At 39.5% G+C, this 21,239-nt stretch overlaps 2 protein-coding genes and 1 pseudogene across 5 annotated transcripts in view; 2 read left to right on the forward strand and 1 right to left on the reverse strand.

The window, feature by feature from the left end:
* Window positions 1-21,239, reverse strand: part of LOC113665071 (uncharacterized) — a 62,432-nt gene that overhangs the window by 14,305 nt on the left and 26,888 nt on the right. For all 4 annotated transcript variants that reach the window (XM_027180722.2, XM_027180724.2, XM_089193064.1 and 1 more), the window contains 10 exons: window positions 11,497-11,549; window positions 10,953-11,085; window positions 7,465-7,604; window positions 6,806-6,918; window positions 6,131-6,257; window positions 4,835-4,903; window positions 4,421-4,559; window positions 2,556-2,663; window positions 925-1,023; window positions 784-850 (listed from right to left, as the gene is read on the reverse strand). In XM_027180722.2, coding sequence (XP_027036523.2) covers window positions 784-850; window positions 925-1,023; window positions 2,556-2,663; window positions 4,421-4,559; window positions 4,835-4,903; window positions 6,131-6,257; window positions 6,806-6,918; window positions 7,465-7,604; window positions 10,953-11,085; window positions 11,497-11,549 — 1,048 coding nt within the window. The remainder of the gene's footprint in view (window positions 1-783; window positions 851-924; window positions 1,024-2,555; window positions 2,664-4,420; window positions 4,560-4,834; window positions 4,904-6,130; window positions 6,258-6,805; window positions 6,919-7,464; window positions 7,605-10,952; window positions 11,086-11,496; window positions 11,550-21,239) is intronic.
* On the forward strand, window positions 14,037-14,708 carry LOC149034335 (uncharacterized; annotated as a pseudogene).
* Window positions 14,680-20,321, forward strand: LOC113685412 (uncharacterized). The gene has a single exon (XM_089193063.1). The coding sequence runs from the start codon at window positions 15,028-15,030 to the stop codon at window positions 20,179-20,181; it is 5,154 nt and encodes a 1,717-aa protein (XP_089049189.1). The 5' UTR covers window positions 14,680-15,027; the 3' UTR covers window positions 20,182-20,321.

Raw genomic sequence — 21,239 nt, forward strand, 5'->3', positions numbered from 1 at the left:
AGTGCTAGTGAAGCATTAATGTATATTATAGTTTGGGTGGTTATCAAATTGTTTAATTATTAAGATTTCTTTGAGAAGTTGAAATCTTCTTTCAAACCATGTGCATAGTGTGGGCATATTTGGAACTTTTTTGGAGAAAGCAAAGTGCAATCGCACATTTTAGTAGAATTTTTGAAAAAGGTTTATCAAAAGCGACCTTTAGGAAAAATGAAGAAAGACAGATTCTCCATATTTATTGTTAGTGGCTCTTGAAAATCAAACAATTTCACACACAGTTTCCAAGAGGAAACTCATCCTTTGAGACTTAGACTCCTAGAAAAAGTAAATTTCACAGATTTCATGAAAGAAGAGTAATAGATGCCTTGTAATGATCATTTAGCCAGCCATAGTGCATTTCATTAATATGTGTTTTCCTGATGTTTTCCTCTTTTCTTTTTCAGCACTCTACCTATCTTTTAAAATTATTTTGAGTTGGGGAAGACAAAAGTGTAAATAGAAGTTTCGATATACCATGGCTTTCTATATCAAAGCTTAACATGATCTTAGTGCAAGTTTAGAAGAAAATTAACATTCAATACATCAGTCATTTTTTCCTGAGAATTCTTACTCTCAAATAACTCACTGAATGTTTCATGTTGCAATAAGTAATAATCCAGGCACCTTCAGTAAAAATTTTACAATAAAAAGTTAAATAACCCTTATACCTTCCAACTTTACAATAATAATTTAAAATCCTTATAGTCATTTTACAAACTTTAATAAAAACACAACTGAGGAGCTTACTTTGATAGACCAGGAGCTTTACTAGTTCCCATCACAATGGCTATCTTGCAACGTGGGTCCCCTGCCCCTAAAAACAAAACCATTCATACATCAATGCAAATCTAGTGGAGTGACTTAAAAGAATGAAATCATGCTCTTTACCACTACTCCACCACTTTGTTCCATTGATAACAATTTCACTTCCAAGTCTGGTAATCGTGCACTCCATGTTTGTTGCATCAGACGAAGCCACACTTGGTTCTGAAATATTATAAAAGTAAGAGTAGCCACTAAGTCAAGTGACTTAAACATTTACATACATGCATGCATACATACATACACCAAAACAAAACTACTGGTTTATTGTGTGAGTATACTTAAGGATTAAAGAGAAACAATTACAGGCTAGTTTTCAATAGAATAAATAACTATATATATAACAATACAAATGTTTACCAATAAAATTACTACATACACAGTCTTAAAATTTTAACAGAAAACATTAAAAGAGACAAATAGAGATCTTCATGTCACAGTAGAATAGCTTTTAAAAATGTGATCAAGATAAACCTAAGAATTCTAATTTTCTGGCACTGCTTTTAAAAGCCTTCAAGGATTGCACTGTTCTTATTTTGTCTGGTGTTGCATTCCATAATTTTGGCCTAATGTACATCCAGGATTTTCAGCTAGAAGTCAATGTATTAGTCTTTGACTGCTATAAGATATCAGCACCTCTCAGGTTGTATTGTTTCTTGGTTTGTACAATTGTTTCTGTGTCAAGCAGTTTTCTAATGCTTTTTGGTGTTCATAATCACTGGCATGATAGATATTACAGATTATTTTTCCAAAACATTGACTTTCAAGTTATGCAGGGTTACTCTGTTGAGCAGTTGACAACAAAAGATAAAGTCTCTACTCAAGCAAAGAGGTCCTCTCCAGCCAGAGCTCATCCAAGTTTCCATAGCATTAAGCAACTTGGAGCATCACCAGCACCACCTGGATGGGATGCTAGTCCATTGCAAGGTTATTGCCAGCATTTCTTTAGGCTTCCCTAACAATTTGCCAATACCCATTTACACTCCTGGATGGACAGAGGCACTGAGAGAGTAAAGTGCTTTGCCTAAGAACACAACACGTTGATGTGCCGAGCCCTGACCACTCAACCCAGAGTCAGTGCACTAAACATTGGGCCAATGCATCTCCCACCACCTCTCCCACTGTAGTTGACGTGCTATATTGGTTTAAAATATGAGTTTGCCAAACAGAGGGATTAATTAAAGAACTTTCTCAGAATCTTTCCTACACTAGTCAAAAAACTTATTTTTCCTTAGAGCTATCCCACATGACAGACATTTGCACCCTACAAATTTACATTTAGTTTTACCAATAGATACCTTAGCTAAAGCTACTTATAAATTTTAATGCACTATAGTAAGGAAATGTAAAATGAAGTGTTACCATTGTCATGGTTGAAGTTAGACATAATAGGCCATTGTACAGTTGTGTACTTAGCTGCCAAGCCTTTGATTTGGAGTGAGGATGAAAGTGACCTTGTTGTGATAGAGACCAGTATCTAGATAGCATGATAACAAAGTAATTTGCATTTGAAAAGCAGCAAGGTTTGTATCATAAGAAGGTCACCCTTAGCCTCATTCCTCTTCAAAGGCTTGGCAACCAAGCACACAACTGTAAAATGGACTATTAGTTTAAATAATGAAATGAAACTAAGTTTTCAATAACTCAATACTTTCCCTTTATGCAGAGGACAGAGTTATAGGAATGAAATATATTACCTGTCATACAAAATGCTGACCTCACAGTCCCTTTCAGAAGAGGTTCAAGCCAGGCCTTCTTTTGCTCAGTTGTACCATATAAATGAAGGACCTCCATGTTGCCAGTGTCTGTACAGAAACAGAAAAAAGAGAAACTATTTAACTGAGAGAAGAGTGTAAACATATTCAAAGCCTCTTTGTGTAATCTTAACTTATGTTTAGAGAGAGTATGCCTGAAAAAATTTCAGACTTTTTCGGTAATACTGTGCAAAAACCTAAGCTACAGACTGTCTAATGAATGAATGTCCACGATAACATCGGAACATAACTAACACAGGTATTGAAAACATGACCAAAGGCTTTTAATTGTAAGTATCCTAGCAGTTCTTGCAGTGAACACAAGAAATATGAGGAACCTTTTGTCCATTAGGATTTCATATGTATAATATGTAATACATAAACCCTTAAAACCATTTCAAAAACCTTGAAATTTGAAAATGTATGTCAAGTAAATAAACCTTTTCTTTTAATTGTCACCAAAAAGGTTATTCTAACAGCCACTATTGTACTTTCCTTTTGACAAACTTATTGTCCCTATAATTTATTCTGTCTTCACCTTTTCCATGGGAAAAGAAAAGGTGTATATATTCCACATTTATTTTGAAATAGCAATGTTTTTGAAAAAGAATGTATAACAAAAATTACAAATCAAGTGTACCCATTCACAGAGAAGCCTTACCCTTAATTTTGAATGCTGCATGGCTATCACAAGTTAAACTGAGATATACATTTGTATAAACATCATTGAAACTTCATCATTTTCCCCTGTAAAAATTTGTCTTTCACTGCTTGGTTGTTGGAGTATTAAGCCATTTTATATACCACAAATCTTCCCAAATGATTGACAACAACAACTTTTTCAGTTACCTAATAAATTATTATTTCAAGCAACCATTCTATGATTTTAGGTTGCCAAATTGCTATTTAACAAAAGTGAGCTTAGAGTCCTGAATAGTATTGTTTTTGTTATAGATCTCTTATGTATATGCAGACAACTGCTTTCTTTACAAAACTACCACAAGTTTTCAATGTTTTCAATTGAAGATATGTTTCATGGTTACTCAATCTCATCATCAAAGTGATTTATAAAATGGCTTGAAATAACATGGCATGAAAGGATGTTTTAGTTTCGAAACACAGAACTTGTGTACTTTTCTGTTATGTTTGTTCTGGTCTATTATTTCTTTGTTGGTTAATGATTATTACCTAATAAGTTTTTTTACTACAATCAGTTTCATTTAAGCACATGTACCAGATATCATATTTCATATTTCATCGCTATAAGTTGCTGTTGACACCACCAATTTTGTCTGCTATTCACGTACAATCCACTATCAATGATTTATCTACAATCATTAGGAGCTAGACCAAAGTAAGTTTTTTATAGATCATTTAAGATATTTCCTTTTTTTTTATACGTACATCGATTTATTTCTTGCTTTCAGTTCACTTTATAACTGCTTCATTGTTAATTAGGCTAGTGTTACATTTCTCAGGGATATTTTCTTAATTAAGTTTCTGCTGCCTATCTCCTTATTTTTGTTTGTAATTTTGATTATGTACTTCATTTGATTAAACCCCAATTTATATTGTGCGTTCAGATTGTCTTCCCCGCTACACTAGTAACCTTTGAAGGTTACAGGATGGAGGGCCAAATAAATGAACTCTGGTCGATGGAGGCATGTAATTCAATTAACCTGTACCCTTTTAGACACAAACTCTGTCTTTGCACATTTCATAGATATAGATAGATCTGAATAGACTTTTGTAGATCCATATAGATCTATATAAAGCATCTTCTATTAGTAAGTAACCCATGAAGGTACCTGGTGCACTACAGTTGAAGACTTCTGCAGCAAAAGGACATCTTCCTGTAACCTCAGCTAGCATGGCATACTCAAGTTGACTTAAACCTGACACACTTGATAGAAAGAGGTTCCACAAACCTTCCCCTTGAGCTTTTTCCTGAGTGAAAAAAATAGATGATTTTGTTTACAAACCTGGAGAATTTCTTCCAATAAATAGAATCTTTTGCTTTAAAATGCACTAAAATCCCCAAATTTTTCCTTTGATAGAGTTACCCAGATGCCATGGCAACTCTGTTTCTTTCAGTAGTAAGACTAGAGCTAAGCAATTAAAAGTAACTGAAACTACTATCACAGATTTTAAAAAGGTGGAAAATGTTTATGACAGAAAATATCAGCAGGTGTATGATTAAAGAAATTCAAATGACACAGTACCTTCAAATCTTCCATAAATGGAGGGACACTCCACTGGGTTGCTGGATTACTCACATGCTGATAGTAAGACTAACAAAAACATACAGTATAAGTAAAACTAGTTCCTTGTCTGACAAATGAAGGATGGGTTTCTGGACCTTAAAAGGAGCATACAAATGGCAAGTTAATCTTGTTAGCAAAGTAAGATGTGTTGTCAGCTTTTCTATCACTGTGGCAACCTGCTCTTGTTAATGGCTTTAGTTCATAAGTTACAGACTCTCCCAGCTTGTCTTATTCTGTTTAAGCAAAACTTTATTGTACTGATCATGGCCATCATTTTGCTAGAAAGGCACCCTCAGTTAGATTGAAAATCAGTCTGCAGTTCATAATGTCAACTCTCTATCTTTGCTTTGAAGGTGGGGTTACATGAAGAGGTCATGTTCTCTTGCATCCTGAGAGGATCAATATGCCATTAAACCAAACTAATATTAGATCAATTGCTCTAGTGATTATAGATGCACATGCTGTTAATGATTGAGGATTGCATGATATCTTGCCATAATCACCTTGCATAAGGTGATTACAGCAGGAGCCCTGTATTGCTTAGGGTGTAGGGTTAGGGTTAGGGTAGGAACTGATGACTGTGATAAAGAAAGTTCAGTTCTGAAGAGCACAAAAGATGCCACTAGGTTTGGAGTAACAGTTCCCTGAAGAACGATGTAAAGTTTTTGCTGATTGAATAACATGAACCTGTTAAATTCCAGTGAAAACTGGCTCTTTACCTTGGTACAAGTAATCAAAACAACAGAATGGTTTCAACATTACAACAAAATTTGAAAGCACTTAGGTAGGTAAATATACTACAACAATCATTCACCTCAGGCTCAGTGAATATTGTTGAATAATCCCCCTTGACTTAATCTTGGCAAGGGGATTATTCAACAATTATGATGGTGCTTGATTGTTAAATAGTCTGAGGTTTTTCAAATAACTTTTGAAGCATCACTATATGTTATCATTGTTGGGTTTTGAATCATCTATTCCAATTTTGGCACATTTCTAATGTTTCTTAACATAACCTTTAATTGTAATTATGACTTTTCTTAAGACAAACCTTACAAAAACAGTCTAACCCCAAAATAGTATAAATTGTTTCAAATAAGTTACTCAGTGGTTATCAGTTACTACCTATTACTGGTGCTAGACAATAGCAGTCAACCCAGTTCCTTTCTTTTAAAAACAGATGACAAAGATGACAAAAGTCATGTCATGATACATGTTAAAGGTGTGATTTGTACGAATGGTTTATCCACTTACTTCTTCAGCTGGGTACACATACTTTTCCATAAAAGCAATCATTTTTCGATAGAGTCTTTGAGCCTTCAGGGATGGCTGGAAGATGGAGGACACATTCTCCATGTTCAATTTACTTACATGGCTTGCTCTCAAATAAGAAAGAAAAAGTAATATAAGTTGGAAAAGTAGTAAATGTTGACCTTTCATCAAAGAAATACTTTCTTTCAACAATGATTTGGTATAAAACAAAAAATTAATGAACTTCTAAAATTGTCTTCAACAGAAGTTCCCAAAATTGGGTATAAAGATTGCCAATCAAGCTTTGTGGATTACATAGAAACATTGATAATTTAGAGTAAACACAAATTAGTATAAAAGACTGCCAAAAAAATGTGGCATTGATTTTATCATAACTTTCACACATTTGGAAAAACACTTGAGGAAATAAAGCTTTGTTTTTAAGCATAATAAGAAAGATGGAAAGTTTTGAGCTTGGTAGGAAAATAAATAAAGATGGTTTCCGTCTTGTCACAAGCGTGGAACAAAGAAAACACTCTGAGTCCCCATGAGGAATTGAACCCATGTCATATGAACTTCATATTGGGTCTCGCTCACTATAGAGTCTCTGTGGCTCAGTTTTTTTCTCATATCCCATGATTTGTGCACAAGGTGTGATAAAACATTCTTAGGACTTACTGGGCCTGAAGGGCCACCTTTAGTCCTGCACATGCCAGGGGTTCAACAAGATTTCCAAATAAAGAAGCATCTTCAGCACTTGCATTTCTATGGATGGCCCTTGCATAGATTCCCTGAAGGATACAATTTTTACTATGAATTGTGATATATAAACACAGAATGCAATAGACCAAGTAACAGCTGGTCAACATACCATCTATCACCAAGATCACAATTTGAGATCAAAATATTACGGTACTTCCTAACACCTCCAATAACATAATCCTTTCTAAAAGTAGTTCCCTTGATTAAAGGCTCTTACTCAGAAAAGGTAAAATTATGGGTAGAGTTTTAAAAAGAAGGCCACTTTTGGTGAAATAGGACATTACATGCAATGTTAAGTCTACTTTGTCCCTAAGTATCTGAAATAGAGCACAATTTTCCACAATCAATTAGAGTTCAACATGTTTCTTTCCATCTTGTGCAAAGTTATGTTCATAACATATAAATGCTTTCATTCAGATGTAGTAATACTACAGTAATGCTATATTTGCCATAATAAACCATGGTTGTTGACAAATTGAAATGGCCCCTGATAAGTGAACAAGCTCTATCAAGTAGCTACATTTGGTCACTTTCTGAGTGGCTACCTAATAGGCATTTAACTCTAATAAGATTACCTGGGCTATAGCTGCCATTCTAAAAAATGATAATGCAATGTAAAAGTTCCAATGTTCATGGTGAATATCTCCAAGTCCTCTAAATTTACAGTACAAAGAAATAAGATCCTTCTCTGTTGGAATTCCAGGAGCCAAGGACCCTGTAAAGAGAGACAAAAGGCTTTCTAATGCATTGCTTATCCACTCCATGTAGCACCCACTTTGGTTGCCATAACAAGTAAGAAAAAGGTTGGTGACTGAATATACAGTCAAAATTGCATTTCACCTTTAGTGGCAGGCACTCATGAAGCAAGCAATCAAAAGACAAAACAAAAAAAGAAAAAACAAACTTTATTCAACTAGAGTAAACACTTAACAGTGATTCAACTGAGAAACTAGTGGCCTTCTATCCTAACAACAGCTGTAGTAATAAGTATATACAGAAACACTATCTACAGGTCTAATTTAGAGAGGAATAAAAAAATTGCAAAAAAAAAGGAAAAAAAGGAAAAGGTTGGACAGCTAAATAAACTCAAGATGCATTCAGAGCGAAATGATCCAATTCATTGTATCCTGATAAAAAATGACTATGGGTGGCCTTTCTAAAAAAGATTGTTAAAGCCCCAGCTTTCTTCAAAGTATTTTGTGGGGAGTTCCATACAGTACTGTGCAAAAGTAATGCAAACACCTGTTGAAGAAATTTGACAAAATTCCTAGCTTTTCAACAAATTCCTGACTGAAACAAAACTTCAACGACATTTCCGCGAATTTTCGAGGCATGTATTGTTTTGAACGGCTTGAACTTTCGGTGACATTTTTCTTGATGGTGTTAATGCGACTTGAAATTTCGAGTGAAAATTTGTTCTATGTGGCGAACATTTTGGGTGATAATTCATTGCAATTCTTCATTCTTTCAAAAAGATTTGGTTGAATTTGTGGTTTGGTACTGCTCTATGTAAAACTCACATGGAATTTCCTGCCACGATTTGAGTCCTCCGCACAACCTATTTTGTTTGCAATCATGCCAACACTCAGTGTATCAATTGTGTCGATGCATTTGGGATCTTTTATGTACTCTACTTTCGGTAGTCAACATGGCCAAAGTTTCATATTATTCTACAAAAAAAATCAAGATCTTCCACAAGCAAGGCCTCCACCCAGCTGAAATACTGAAAGCGTTGAAACGCGAAGGGTTACTAGGCACATCATTTGAAAGTTGTGTCTCACCAATTTCGTGACAAATTTGCACTGAAATAGATAGTGGGAGGTTGGCAATACTTTCCTTTAATATCTGTGCAATACATACTCCTCATGGCGCATTGGTGCACCGATAAGACTATATCAGGAGCATGACATCCTGACAGCTTTGCTGTTTCTCCTCTCAACAAGGTGGCCAAGCATTACAAACGAAAGAAGAGTGATCCTTGATTTGAGCTGGCCTTGTGGCTCATCTGTTAACAATGGTATTCCTTCTGGTTACTTTCTTGGAGAGCTTCTGGAATTGAGTTATCCCACCATTGATGCCTTTGTCTTAGCAATTGTTTTTCTCAGTCTGGGTTGTATGCTATACAAGTGTGATCTATGTAAAGTGAACCACCAATTCCCCATTGATCCACATGATTATCATTTACTTGGTTATACATGGAACAGTCAAGTTTACTTTGACACAGTTTTAACCTTGGGCCTCCATTCTACCATGATGGCATGTCAGTGTTCCACTCTTGCAGTTACTTAGATTCTCAACCAGCATGGCCTTAAAACATTTAATTATCTTGAAGGCTATATTGGTGCTTTCCCACCAACTTTGGCAACATCTCAATTCCACAAGCTTAGAGAGTTGCTGTATCATCTCGGCTTGGAAGAATCTAGTGACAAATCCAGTCAAATAATCCAGCCCAACACACTGCAAACCCCATGAAGAGCTCCCCCAGTCACTCCTGATGTCTTGTGTCAGATTTCTAAGGTTTTAGATTTTGAGAATGATCCTCTCTCATCCAAACTGTTTTATGCCATTTTATAAACATTGTTTTTAATGGCACAATTAGCCAATATAGTACCTTGTTCCCATTAGTGCTTCAATAGTTCATGTTATCTTACTTGGAGATGTCACCACAAACCAACATGGGCTGATTGTTACTTTTAAATGCTCTAAGACTATTCATTGTATAAATTGCATATTCCTTTGTTATGTCTGCCAGGCTCTCCTATATGGCCAGTTTCTTGGTCTACCTTATTCTGTTTGCCCAGTCATTACAGTCCCACTATCCTCACTCAAGCTAGTTTTATTGCCTAGTTTTATCCAGCGATTTCTGCTGCTGGTCTCCCAGATGCTTCGTTGTTTCTCAGTAATTCTTTTCATTATGGTGTAGCCTCTTGGGCCTTTAATCACAGCATACTGGGTGAACTCATACAGACATAGGGAGACTGGGCAAGTAATGCATATAAGGCTTATTTAGAATTTCGTGTTGAATCAAAGCTCACCTTTGCCCATCAGCTTTGTTTTGCTATTCTCTCTACTGCTCCATAGTTTCACAGTGAAAAGTTGCCTTTTTGGGGTGTTCCATATGGTGCAGAGTTATTGGTGGTTTTTTAACTTTTTGTTTGTACGCTTAATAAACTTCTCTGTGCCAAAAAGCAAATTGTGTCTCATTTGTGTCAGGCGGTGTAGTTGGGGAATTTATTTGTCCCTCTTTGGACAAGCACATATTCAAAGGGATTAATTGTACAACACACACTTCTGGCATCAGGCTCTAAGAATTTCATGTTTCATTTCACACCAGTTTTCACTTCAAGCACACACCAGAGATTTTGTACTGTACTATTTCATTTTTCTTCCCACCCACCCTCCAACCCTGGTTAATTTTGTATGATGTCATAAATGACAGAGAGGTTTATCAGGCATATCATGGGCTGTTGTTTACTTTCTGTTCATATTCTTCATAATCTTCTCTCTGTGCTGAAAAGCAAATTGTGTTTTATTTGTGTCAGGGGGCATAGTTAGGGAATTTGGAGTCCACGAATCTTTTGCTGACTATCCCTATGATGAGGTAGGATAACCACAGTGGCAAGATATCCACATTTCAATTGGTGGATATCACACAACTGGGAAGGAAAGCCTACTCATATTGTTTATTCTTCTGTGTAAGCTAAATTCAACTATCTAGTTGCTAAGGAATTATTTAAATAGAAAAGTATACCACCTTTGGTCAGGATGAATGGATCAAACTGAAAACCCTTTTTTAGGCATCCCAGCTTGCATATTTGAATGCTTGTGGCCCTACTAACAATTTACCACTTTTCCAACAGTTTTATCATATGCAAGTTATACTTTTATATACAATTTTCACCATCAAAGTTATAAAAATATAGTTAATTCAAAAAGGGCTCAAGTGCTCAGTTAATGGAGAGATATTTAAACATCTCAAGTTATCTTTAACAATACACAAATGCAACATAAAAGGAGCAATTCAAAGAAAACAACGAGTGGTTACATAAGAGCTACACTGTACCTGTGCCTAATGAAAATGAGGACATGTGTCCAAGTTCCTTTGGCCAATGGTAGGGCAAGCAGCAATAGGCTAGATCAAGTAGTGGATCACCCAGAGTAGAGAGCTCCCAGTCTAACACGGCATTCACACATAACTAAAAAGATGGTCAATAAAATTTATATTTGGTATCTGCAGGTTATTCAAATCTTCTTCTCTTTTTCAGTGTTTGATATTGAAGTGGTTTTATTAAGTCAAAACTAAGGTGGAGAGGACCACTCAACCCTATTTTTAACCTTACAAACAAGGACTAGCATATCAAGAATAGCACTGCAAGTTAGCTTAGATGAAGCACAGTGGTGCACCCTAGATATACAACTAGTTTTTGCTGTGATGCAGAAACACTTGAAGAGTCTATAATGCATTCCATGTTATAGCACTTACATGTAGAAAAAAAATTAACCAAAACTTACTCCATGTACTTCAATAAATATAAAAGAATGCAAATTTACCCTTCTACCCTAGGAGTGGAATATTGTTGTGATTAAAATGCAATGACAGTACAAACCTTCCTAGGATCAAAGATCAAATTTTCCAGTCTGAAATCTCCATGAACTAGAACTAAATAAAACAAAACCAACATGACTAAAATAAAATACTTTATTTAGGCAATGGTAATTAAACTCAGTGGAGTGCAATTTGGTCTGAATTCACACACATAATTTGAAATCACAAGTATGATATCAGACAGGGATTGCAAAGACCAGAAAGACATCCAATTCAAGAGTACAAACTTTAAGCACCACAATACAGGATTTTAGGCTTTACAAATACATCAGTGTTCCAGTAAGGAGACTGTTACTAAAATGGTTTAACCAAACTGATTCAAACAGTTTAACTGGTCCAACTAGATATAATAGTCCAACAGATAAAAAAAAACCATTTAAGCAGAAAAAGTAACCCAACTCATCAAAATAACTTAACCAACTTAAAAAAGGAGGTTGGTGCAACAAGCTAGAATGGTGTGATAACCTAAAATAGTTCAATCTGTCCAATCAATCAAAAAGACTCAACTACTAAAAATTATTGCACCAGTTATGATGATACAACCAGATAAAATGGGCAAACTTGAAAAAATGGTACCACTAGTCAACATGATTCAACCAGTGGCAATAGGTGAACTGCAAAAAATGGTCTAGCAGGTAAAAAATGGTGTAACTAAGTAAAATTTTCAACAGGTTAAAATAGTCAGACCACATTTGGTATCTGGGCAACCAAGCTCAATTTATGTTTGCCGTACTTGAATAGCAATTCAAGTACCATTTCAAACCAACCTCAGAGCAAATGTGATCCCAAAATCAAGTACAAACCATACTCGATAGAATATGAGGCAAACCGAGCTCAACAAAAAACTGAGCTCGATAAGATCAGATGGAGTTTGTAGAACTCATCTTTTTAATTGAGTACGATATAGTTGGATCGAGCTCAAATAGAATCAACTGCATTTCGAGCTCGTTGATCCAAGGTTGGTTTGAAATGGTATTTGAATTGCTATTGGACCAAATGTGGTCCAAACAGTCTAACTAAATACATGCCTTTAAAACAATAAATGCCTTGAAAATTTGTGGAGATGTCATCAAAGTTTCATTTCAGTCAAGAATTCATCAAAAAGCTAGCAGTTTCATCAAATTTCATCAACAGGTGTTTGCATTACTTTTGCACAATACTGTAAAATGGTCAAAGAGATTGAACTAGTCTGACTCAGTACAATGTATGTTAGGAGATGCAGCATCTAAACTTTAGGAATTCCCAAACCTGTGTAATGCTTTGTAGAGGTGCCCCATTTTTGAATTTACATTGAAGTGGTTGACCAATACAGCTTACAGTTTTAAGAATAAAAACACACACAAAAACTGCGACAATAAAACCCTTAGGCACTGGTCAGGGGATTAACATTAAAGTTAATAGGAACTAATGGAAGGAGCAGGTAGGGGAGTGACATTCCTGGTCCCACTGAAACTCAGAAAATGGCATCATATTCTGAGTAAAAATGGTCTAACTAAGAAATTGGTCCAACAAGTTCCAAGGTTCTAATTCATGAAATAGACTACTTGATGAAAAATTATCTCATCAGTTTGATTGTTCTAATCAGATAAAGTGGTCCAACAAGTTTAAAAGGCCTAACTGTTTGAAAGAGTCCAACTGATTAAAATGACCTAAATGGTTAAAACAGACTTTCCAGACAAACTGGTCAAACCAGCTAAACATCGGCTCACTAGTTAAAATGGCCCAACTGGTCAAGGGTCTAACTAAATAAATGGTCCATTCCAATTAAATGTTCTAATAATATAAACATGGCCCAACCACTAAGAATGGTTCAATTAAACAAAATTATTCAACTCATTTAAGTGGCCTATCCAGATGAAAGAGTGTAACTAGTTAAAAAGGATCAATCTATCTAAATTTCGTAACTACACAAATATGGTCCAACCACTAAGAATGGTCCAACCACCTAAAATGGTCAATGTACACAACTGAATCCAACATGTGTTAATGGTCTAACTAAATGAAATACTTCAACTGATTGAAATGACTAGGCTGTTAAAATGGTCTAACTAGACAAAATTCCAACCAGATGACACAGTCAAAGAATATAAAATGGCCATAAAATGGCCCTTACTTTATTAACTGGTCCTACCCTAGGAAATGGTCAGACCAGACCTGTAGATAATATGGTCCAACTGGTCAAAGTGACCAAAACAGTAAGCTTTGGTCCACCATGTTCAACTACTGCAAATATAATAACGATCTAACCCAATGAATTAAACCAACTGGTTTAAAGGATACAACTACATCCATACATACATTGGGTGAATGGCTTCAAGTAAACAGCTTGTTTCTTAATACCACCAAGACTGAAGCCATGCTATTTGGAACTCATTCTTAACTGTCCAAACATAAAGACTTTGGTAATTGTGAAGAAGAGCTCCCCAAAAAACCTGTCGGCTGACTGTCGGCCGACAGTTGACCAACAGTCGGCTGACAATCTACCCACAGGTTAAGAAAAAAGAAAAATTGTGTTAAAAACGAACAGTTAACGTGACATAGCAGGAACAGAACCAGGAGCTGACGGCGTTGCTAGAGGAACGTGAGAAAGAGGCTGAAGAGCTAGCCAACCTTGTGCGGAACAAGGACGAGGTCGTTAAAAACCTCGAGAGGCGCCTCGTAGACGCAAAGAAGGTCATTGCAGAACTCCGAGCGGAGGTACGACGCAGAGACCAACCCGCGCCACAAGACCCACCCGCATCACAACAGCAACACCAGCAGACGGCAGACATACGCGTCAGCACCCACAGCCTGGCCAACATACACGAACGATATGACCAGGTTCTCCAGACAATGAAAGAGAACAGATGCAGCATGGCCTGTGCCTTCCATCTTGCAGGCTGTCCTCGGAGCACACTACGAGACTTCGTGGCGATAGCAGAACTGAAAAAGGTCGCCTCGAGGGAACTGGACCTCGTCCTCTGCGACCAAGAAGTTCAATCGGTGCGAGATCTGGAGGTTGCCTGTCGCAAAAGACTTCGGCACTACATCCCGGTCATGAGCAACATGAGGAGAGAGGGGTAGCTGTTGCCAATGAAGTTCGGGGCACGATTTTACGAGTGAAATATCTTGTATATTTCACCACGCACAAAACGGCTCCTTTAGGAGCCACCAAATCTTGAAAGTCAATTGTCAACGTATTGTCAGGGACTGGGGCACATATTACGTAATTATGTAACCCGTGACAACGGAAGCACGTGCTTATTATTGAGAGCCTGCCCCCTTTTTAGTTGTTAATTCGAATCTATTGGACTGAGAGTTAGATTGACCGTGATTGTGCGAAGACCTTGTGAATCTTGTGATTATTAAACACGTTAACATCAAATTTGTGACTTGTCTTGGATACTGTCTCCAGCGGCCGGAGGAGTCCAGCAAACGTGGCGACCACGAAGGGACGATTGTGAGTATAATTTGTGTCCTCAATTTACCTTTTAGCTCTCGTTTACATCTGCAACGAAGCCTACGCCTAATTAACCTCGAAATCGAACGAATCATGGAAAACGCTGAATCTACTCTGGAAACAAAACTTAAGCAACTTAAAAGGACAGAGGATAAAACTGATGGCATACTTACTAGCGGAAAGCAATCTACTATATCTAGACAATTGACGAACTTAAAAGAACTTCTCACAGAAGTAGAGAACGCACGAAGAACGGTTGAAGGAGAGAAGATAGCTGCGGAAGTTAGCGATGACGAAATCAGCACGTGGAATGATGGAATTAACGCAAGAATAGAAGAAGCGGATGGTCGGATCGAAACCCTCGAAGAATGGTTGATGAAACGGAAAACTGAAGCAGAAAACCAAGAGCGAGAAGAAAAGATGCAGTTTGAAATGAAGCTTCAAGAGACAAAGCTAAAATTGCAAGAGAATTTTCAGCTCAAAACAGGAAACCAAAACCTTTCCGCTGAAACGCCTGTCAGTCAAGCAAAACTACCCAAGCTGGTTATTACCAAGTTTAACGGAACATATGCCGACTGGCCAAGATTCTGGGGGCAATATTCCGAATCCATCGACAAAACAGACGTGCCGCCTGTTACTAAATTCACGTACCTGCGTGAATTACTGGACGTCAAAGTTAGGAGAACAATCGAAGCGTTGCCACATTCAGCTGAAGGATACAATCGAGCCTTATCAATCCTTAAAGACCGATTCGGAAAGCATAGCGAAATAGTAAAGGCCTACGTAAAGGAAATTCTTGAGCTGCCTCACACACCCACCGGAAACCTCAAAAGAATTCACGAATTCTACGACAAACTTTCCTATAGCATGCAGTCCCTCGACTCACTCAAATCACTTCATGAAGTGAATGGGATGGTTTCGTTGACGCTCGAAAAACTGTCGGCAATCAGAGGGGACCTTGTACGAAACGATCCAGATTGGGAGACCTGGGATTTTGTGAAGTTCACCGAAGCGCTCCGCCAATGGACACGTCGAAACCCGATTGATAACTTCAGATTAGAAGATCCGTTCCCACCCAGGAGACGAGACCGCATGTTCCAAACTCAGCAGAAAAGGACACGCAAGTGTGTGTACTGTCAAGCAGACAGCCACAAGCCATCAGAATGTGGTAAAATCACATCACCGACAGAACGCAAAGAATTTCTGGCAATCAAGAGACTTTGTTTCAATTGCACAGGACCTCACAAATCGTCGGAATGCAAAAGTACCGCGACATGTCAAAATTGCGGTAAACGACATCATACATCAATCTGCAGCTCACCAAAGGAAGTGAAAAGCGAAGGAGCTTTGACAGCTCATCACCCAGAACACAACGAAGTCGTCTATCCTATCATTCTTGTGGAGATTGACGGAATAAAAACACATGCTTTGCTTGACACTGGTGCTGGAAGTTCGTACGCTTCGACTAAACTTATCAGTCTTCTCAACAAAGGGCCTAAAGAAACAGTGACCAAAAGAATAGATATGATGCTTGGCTCTTCAACCACAAACGTTGAAATTTATCCAGCAACCCTTGCAGCAGTGAACGGAAAATTTGACATGAACATTGAATTAACGAAAGTCCATAAGCCTCAACTCCTTACACTCGACAACCCTAATTACGAAAATCTGCTAAGTAAATACAGTCACCTCAAGGGAGTCAAGATTGAAGATAACGACACAAGACCTCAAATTCCAATTCACGTAGTCTTAGGCGCCAGCGAGTATGCCACAGTCAAAACAAGTACCGCACAAAGAGTGGGAAAACCTGGGCAGCCTGTGGCCGAGAGAACGCTCCTTGGATGGACCTTAATGTCACCGGGAAAAGAAGATGTTGGTAGTCCTGTGCTCCTAACGCAGTCAGCCTTAACAGATTATGAGCAACTGTGTGCCCTGGACGTACTTGGCCTCCCAGACACTCATGAGAACAACCAACAGGCAGTTTACAAAGAATTCAAAGAACAGCTTGAGAGAAACCCAGCCGGCTGGTACCAAACAAGGTTGCCATGGAAAGGGACTCACCCTACACTGCCAACAAATGAAACTGGAAGTAAGAGAAGATTGGAGCAATTAGTCTGGAAGTTAGAGCGGAATGGTCAATACGAAGAGTACGACTGCATAATTCAAGAACAACTTCAACAAGGAATTGTGGAGCCAGCACCTGACATTCCAACTGGAAAAGAGTACTATATCCCGCATAAAGGAGTTGTCAGAGAGAATGCTGAAAGTACCAAGCTCCGAATTGTGTACGACGTGTCATCAAGAGAGAAAGATAACCAGCCATCCTTAAATGACTGCCTCCACCCAGGGCCGCCACTCCAGAACCGTCTGTGGGACATCCTCGTGAGATCGAGATTCTACCCAATACTTCTAACGGGTGATCTTAAGAAGGCATTTCTGCAAGTTCGAATAAAGAAGGAAGAACGAGATTCCTTACGTTTCCACTGGAAACCCCCAAGCAGTTCCAAAACCACCATGCTTCGTTTCACCCGAGCCCTATTCGGAATGACGTGCTCACCATTCCTCCTCAGTGGAGTTATCAATGAGCATCTCAACACTTGGGAAAGTCATCACCCCGAGCTGATTAAAGAAATTCGTGATGGTCTATATGTTGACGACCTAATGACCGGTGGCGAGACCGTCGAGCTCACTGCAGTGAAGAAAGTAATCACCACAGAAGTGTTTAAAGACGCCACATTCACCATTCACAAATGGCACTCTAACGCCTCAGAACTAGAAACAACCAGCAGCCCATCATCTGAAGAGTTGTCCTATGCTAAACAGCAACTTGGAGGAACAAAACCCTCAGAAGGCAAACTGTTAGGCCTTCCCTGGAATAGAGAAGAAGACACGATTAGCGTCATCATCCAGAGCGAGCAGACCGAAACGACCAAGAGAGGAGTGCTGTCTCACCTAGCCAAAATCTATGACCCTCTGGGACTAGTGTCACCGGTAACACTTATTGGCAAACAGCTCTACCGCGACATTTGTGACAGCAAAGTACCTTGGGATACTCAACTTCCAGGACCGTTGCTGAAACGCTGGAAGGACTGGAACAAGACACTAACCGAGAATTTCACAGCCCAGCGAGCACTTGCTCCCTTCCACCAACCGATTTTGAGCGTCACATTACACGCATTTGGTGATGCTAGTACAAAGGGCGTCAGTGCTGCAGTCTACGCTGTGGTCCATCAAGATCAAGGCGTCACTCAGCAACTAATTTGCGCGAAGTCAAGACTCGCAAAGAAGTCCCTAACGATACCAAGACTCGAGCTTGTTGCAGGTCATATGGCCGTTAACTTGGTAGCCAACGTACAAGCAGCCTTAAGTGTCCAACCATACAGCACCCATTGCTGGCTTGACTCAACCGTGGCACTCTACTGGATCAAAGGTCAAGGGGAGTATCGGCAATTCGTATCAAACCGAGTGAACAAGATCCAACAACACGAGTACGTCAGTTGGCATCACGTCCCAACCGAAGACAATCCAGCAGACCTGGGGAGTCGAGGAGGGAATGTGGTCAACAACAACCTCTGGAATCATGGTCCAACCTGGCTTAGCGATACTGCAAAATGGCCACCTGACATAAGACTCGAACCTACGCCCGAAACCATGACTGAAGCCAAAGTGAAACGAGAAGTTCTCTCTGTTGCCGTTCCCAAACAAGATGCTCTACACCACGTACTTATTAACCACTCATTACCAAGAGGTCTACGAATTGGAGCTTGGGTCTGGCGATTTGTTCATAACTGCAGAGGAAAGCCACTGAAAAGAAGGAGTGGTCCAATCAACACTGAAGAGATTCAACAACAAGAGCTTTTTTGGATCAAACAAGCCCAACAATCGGCGCTCCAGCTAGCCAATTTTGAAGAAGACAGACTGCAGTTAAACCTTCAGTACAACGATCAGAAGGTCTTAGAATGCCGAGGACGTATCATGGGAGAATATCCGATCTATCTTCCAGATGAGCATCCCTTCACCGCGAAGTTGGTCTTTAATGCCCACCTTTCCACCCTGCATGGAGGGGTTGGGCTCACCATGGCAAAGATACGCGAGAAATACTGGATACCCCGCCTACGACGCCTAGTAAAGAAGCTAAGAGGTAGCTGCTACGGGTGCAAAAGATTCCGAGCCAGAGCCTACCAAGCACCACCGCCAGGGAATCTACCCCGAACCAGAACAGAAGGTTCAAGGCCCTTTCAAGTGATAGGAGTTGACTTCGCAAGACCAATACGCTACACGTCTAGAGCCAAAACCGAAAGCAAGGCCTATTTGGTGTTGTATGCTTGCAGCCTGACCAGAGCAGTTCACCTTGACCTGTCAAAATCCCTGGAAACGTCAGAGTTCATAGCGAGCCTCAAGTGGTTCATAGCCCGAAGAGGGAGACCGGAAATGATCTTTTCCGACAATGGATCCACTTTCAAGGCCGCCGAGAAATGGTTACTACAGGTGCAAAAAGAGGAAAGGTTCCATGAGATCCTAGCTGACCTGGCAATTAAGTGGCGTTTCAACCTGAGTCGCGCCCCATGGTGGGGAGGTCAATTCGAACGCCTTATTGGCCTATTCAAAGGTGCCTTCTACAAAACCATTGGCAATGGGACTCTCTGCTGGCCTGAATTGGAAGTAGTACTTGACGTCGAAGTAGCGCTCAACAACCGCCCCTTGAGCTACCTCGAAGACGACATCCAGCTTCCAGTGCTGACGCCCAACTCCATGCTGAGCATCAACCCAAATTACCTCCCAGAACTACAAGCACACCATGCACCAGAAGACGATCTGAGGAAAAGGGCTAAATTTCTATTGAAGTGCAAGGATGTTATGTGGAAAAGATGGACAGCAGAATACATGAGAAGTCTACGAGAGAGCCACCGTAGAGCAGGAGGGAAGCAAACGCCCCATCCTAACATCGGAGATGTCGTCATCATCCGAGGTGACAGCAAAAACCGTAACCAATGGAAACTGGCAATTGTCATCGACCTCATTCGAGGAAAAGATAGCATTGTTAGAGCCGCTAAGTTGAAAGTAGGCAAAGACCACCTCGAGCGTGCATCCCAACACCTTTACCCTTTGGAGTTAGCATGTACCCAATGGCCATCGAGTTCAACGCTCAACCCATCTGCCCCCGAGTTCCAGGCAAAGCCTCGAAGGGATGTTGCTGCTGCCGCAGCAGTTCGCGTTCAACAGATCGCCGAACAATCAGAACACTGAACGTCGGCCGTACTAGGTCAACTTTATCTTGAACGTTTCAAACAACGAACACTTATTCTAGGTTACCGCTTTATTCGCCTTTGTTTTGTTCAAAGCTCTGTGCCCAGTCCAAGAAGTAAACATGTAACTCCCTTCCAGGGACATTCATGGGGGAGGGTGTCGGGGACTGGGGCACATATTACGTAATTATGTAACCCGTGACAACGGAAGCACGTGCTTATTATTGAGAGCCTGCCCCCTTTTTAGTTGTTAATTCGAATCTATTGGACTGAGAGTTAGATTGACCGTGATTGTGCAAAGACCTTGTGAATCTTGCGATTATTAAACACGTTAACATCAAATTTGTGACTTGTCTTGGATACTGTCTCCAGCGGCCGGAGGAGTCCAGCAAACGTATTAAACATGTTGGATGTTGTATCAAGCGAGGCACGATTCTACGAGTGAAATATCTTGTATATTTCACCACTCACAAAACGGCTCCTTTAGGAGCCACCAAATCTTGAAAGTCAATTGTCAATGTATTAAACATGTTGGATGTCGTTTTCAAGCGAAAACCGAGAGAAAACATTAAGATTTGTGTTAACGTTTCACAGACAAGCTACCGACAAGCTACCGACAGGTTACCAACACATTACCAACAGTCGGCCGACTGTCAGCCGACTGTCGGCCGACTGTCGGCCGACAGGTAGCCTATATTTCAGGCAAAATTTGTCGGCCGTCTGTCGGCCGACAGACGGCCAACTGAACTACTGCCATTATCCCCAGCCTCTCCGCGGAACTGCAGAGCATCAAGTCCCAGGGTCATCCACCCCAACTGCTCCCGTTCAGGCAAGATTGCCGAAACTTGAAGTTCAGAAGTTTGGGGGCAACATTGGTGAGTGGCAGGAGTTTTGGGACTCCTTTGAGAGCGCAATTGACAAAAATTTGACTTTGGCCGACATCAACAAATTTTTGTAGTTGCGCGGCCTTCTGGTTGTGTCAGCACAGTCTGCAATAACTGGATTTGCCCTTACATTAGCAAATTATAAAGCAGTGACAGAGCTGCTAAAGAGATGTTA

This window comes from Pocillopora damicornis, chromosome 14, assembly GCF_964200805.1.
Source record: "Pocillopora damicornis chromosome 14, jaPocDami1.2, whole genome shotgun sequence".
In the NCBI taxonomy this organism is placed as follows: domain Eukaryota; kingdom Metazoa; phylum Cnidaria; class Anthozoa; order Scleractinia; family Pocilloporidae; genus Pocillopora; species Pocillopora damicornis.

Excerpts from the sequence above, each read along its gene's own strand:
- LOC113685412 (XM_089193063.1), top strand. The coding sequence starts at position 15,028 with ATGGAAAACGCTGAATCTACTCTGGAAACAAAACTTAAGCAACTTAAA.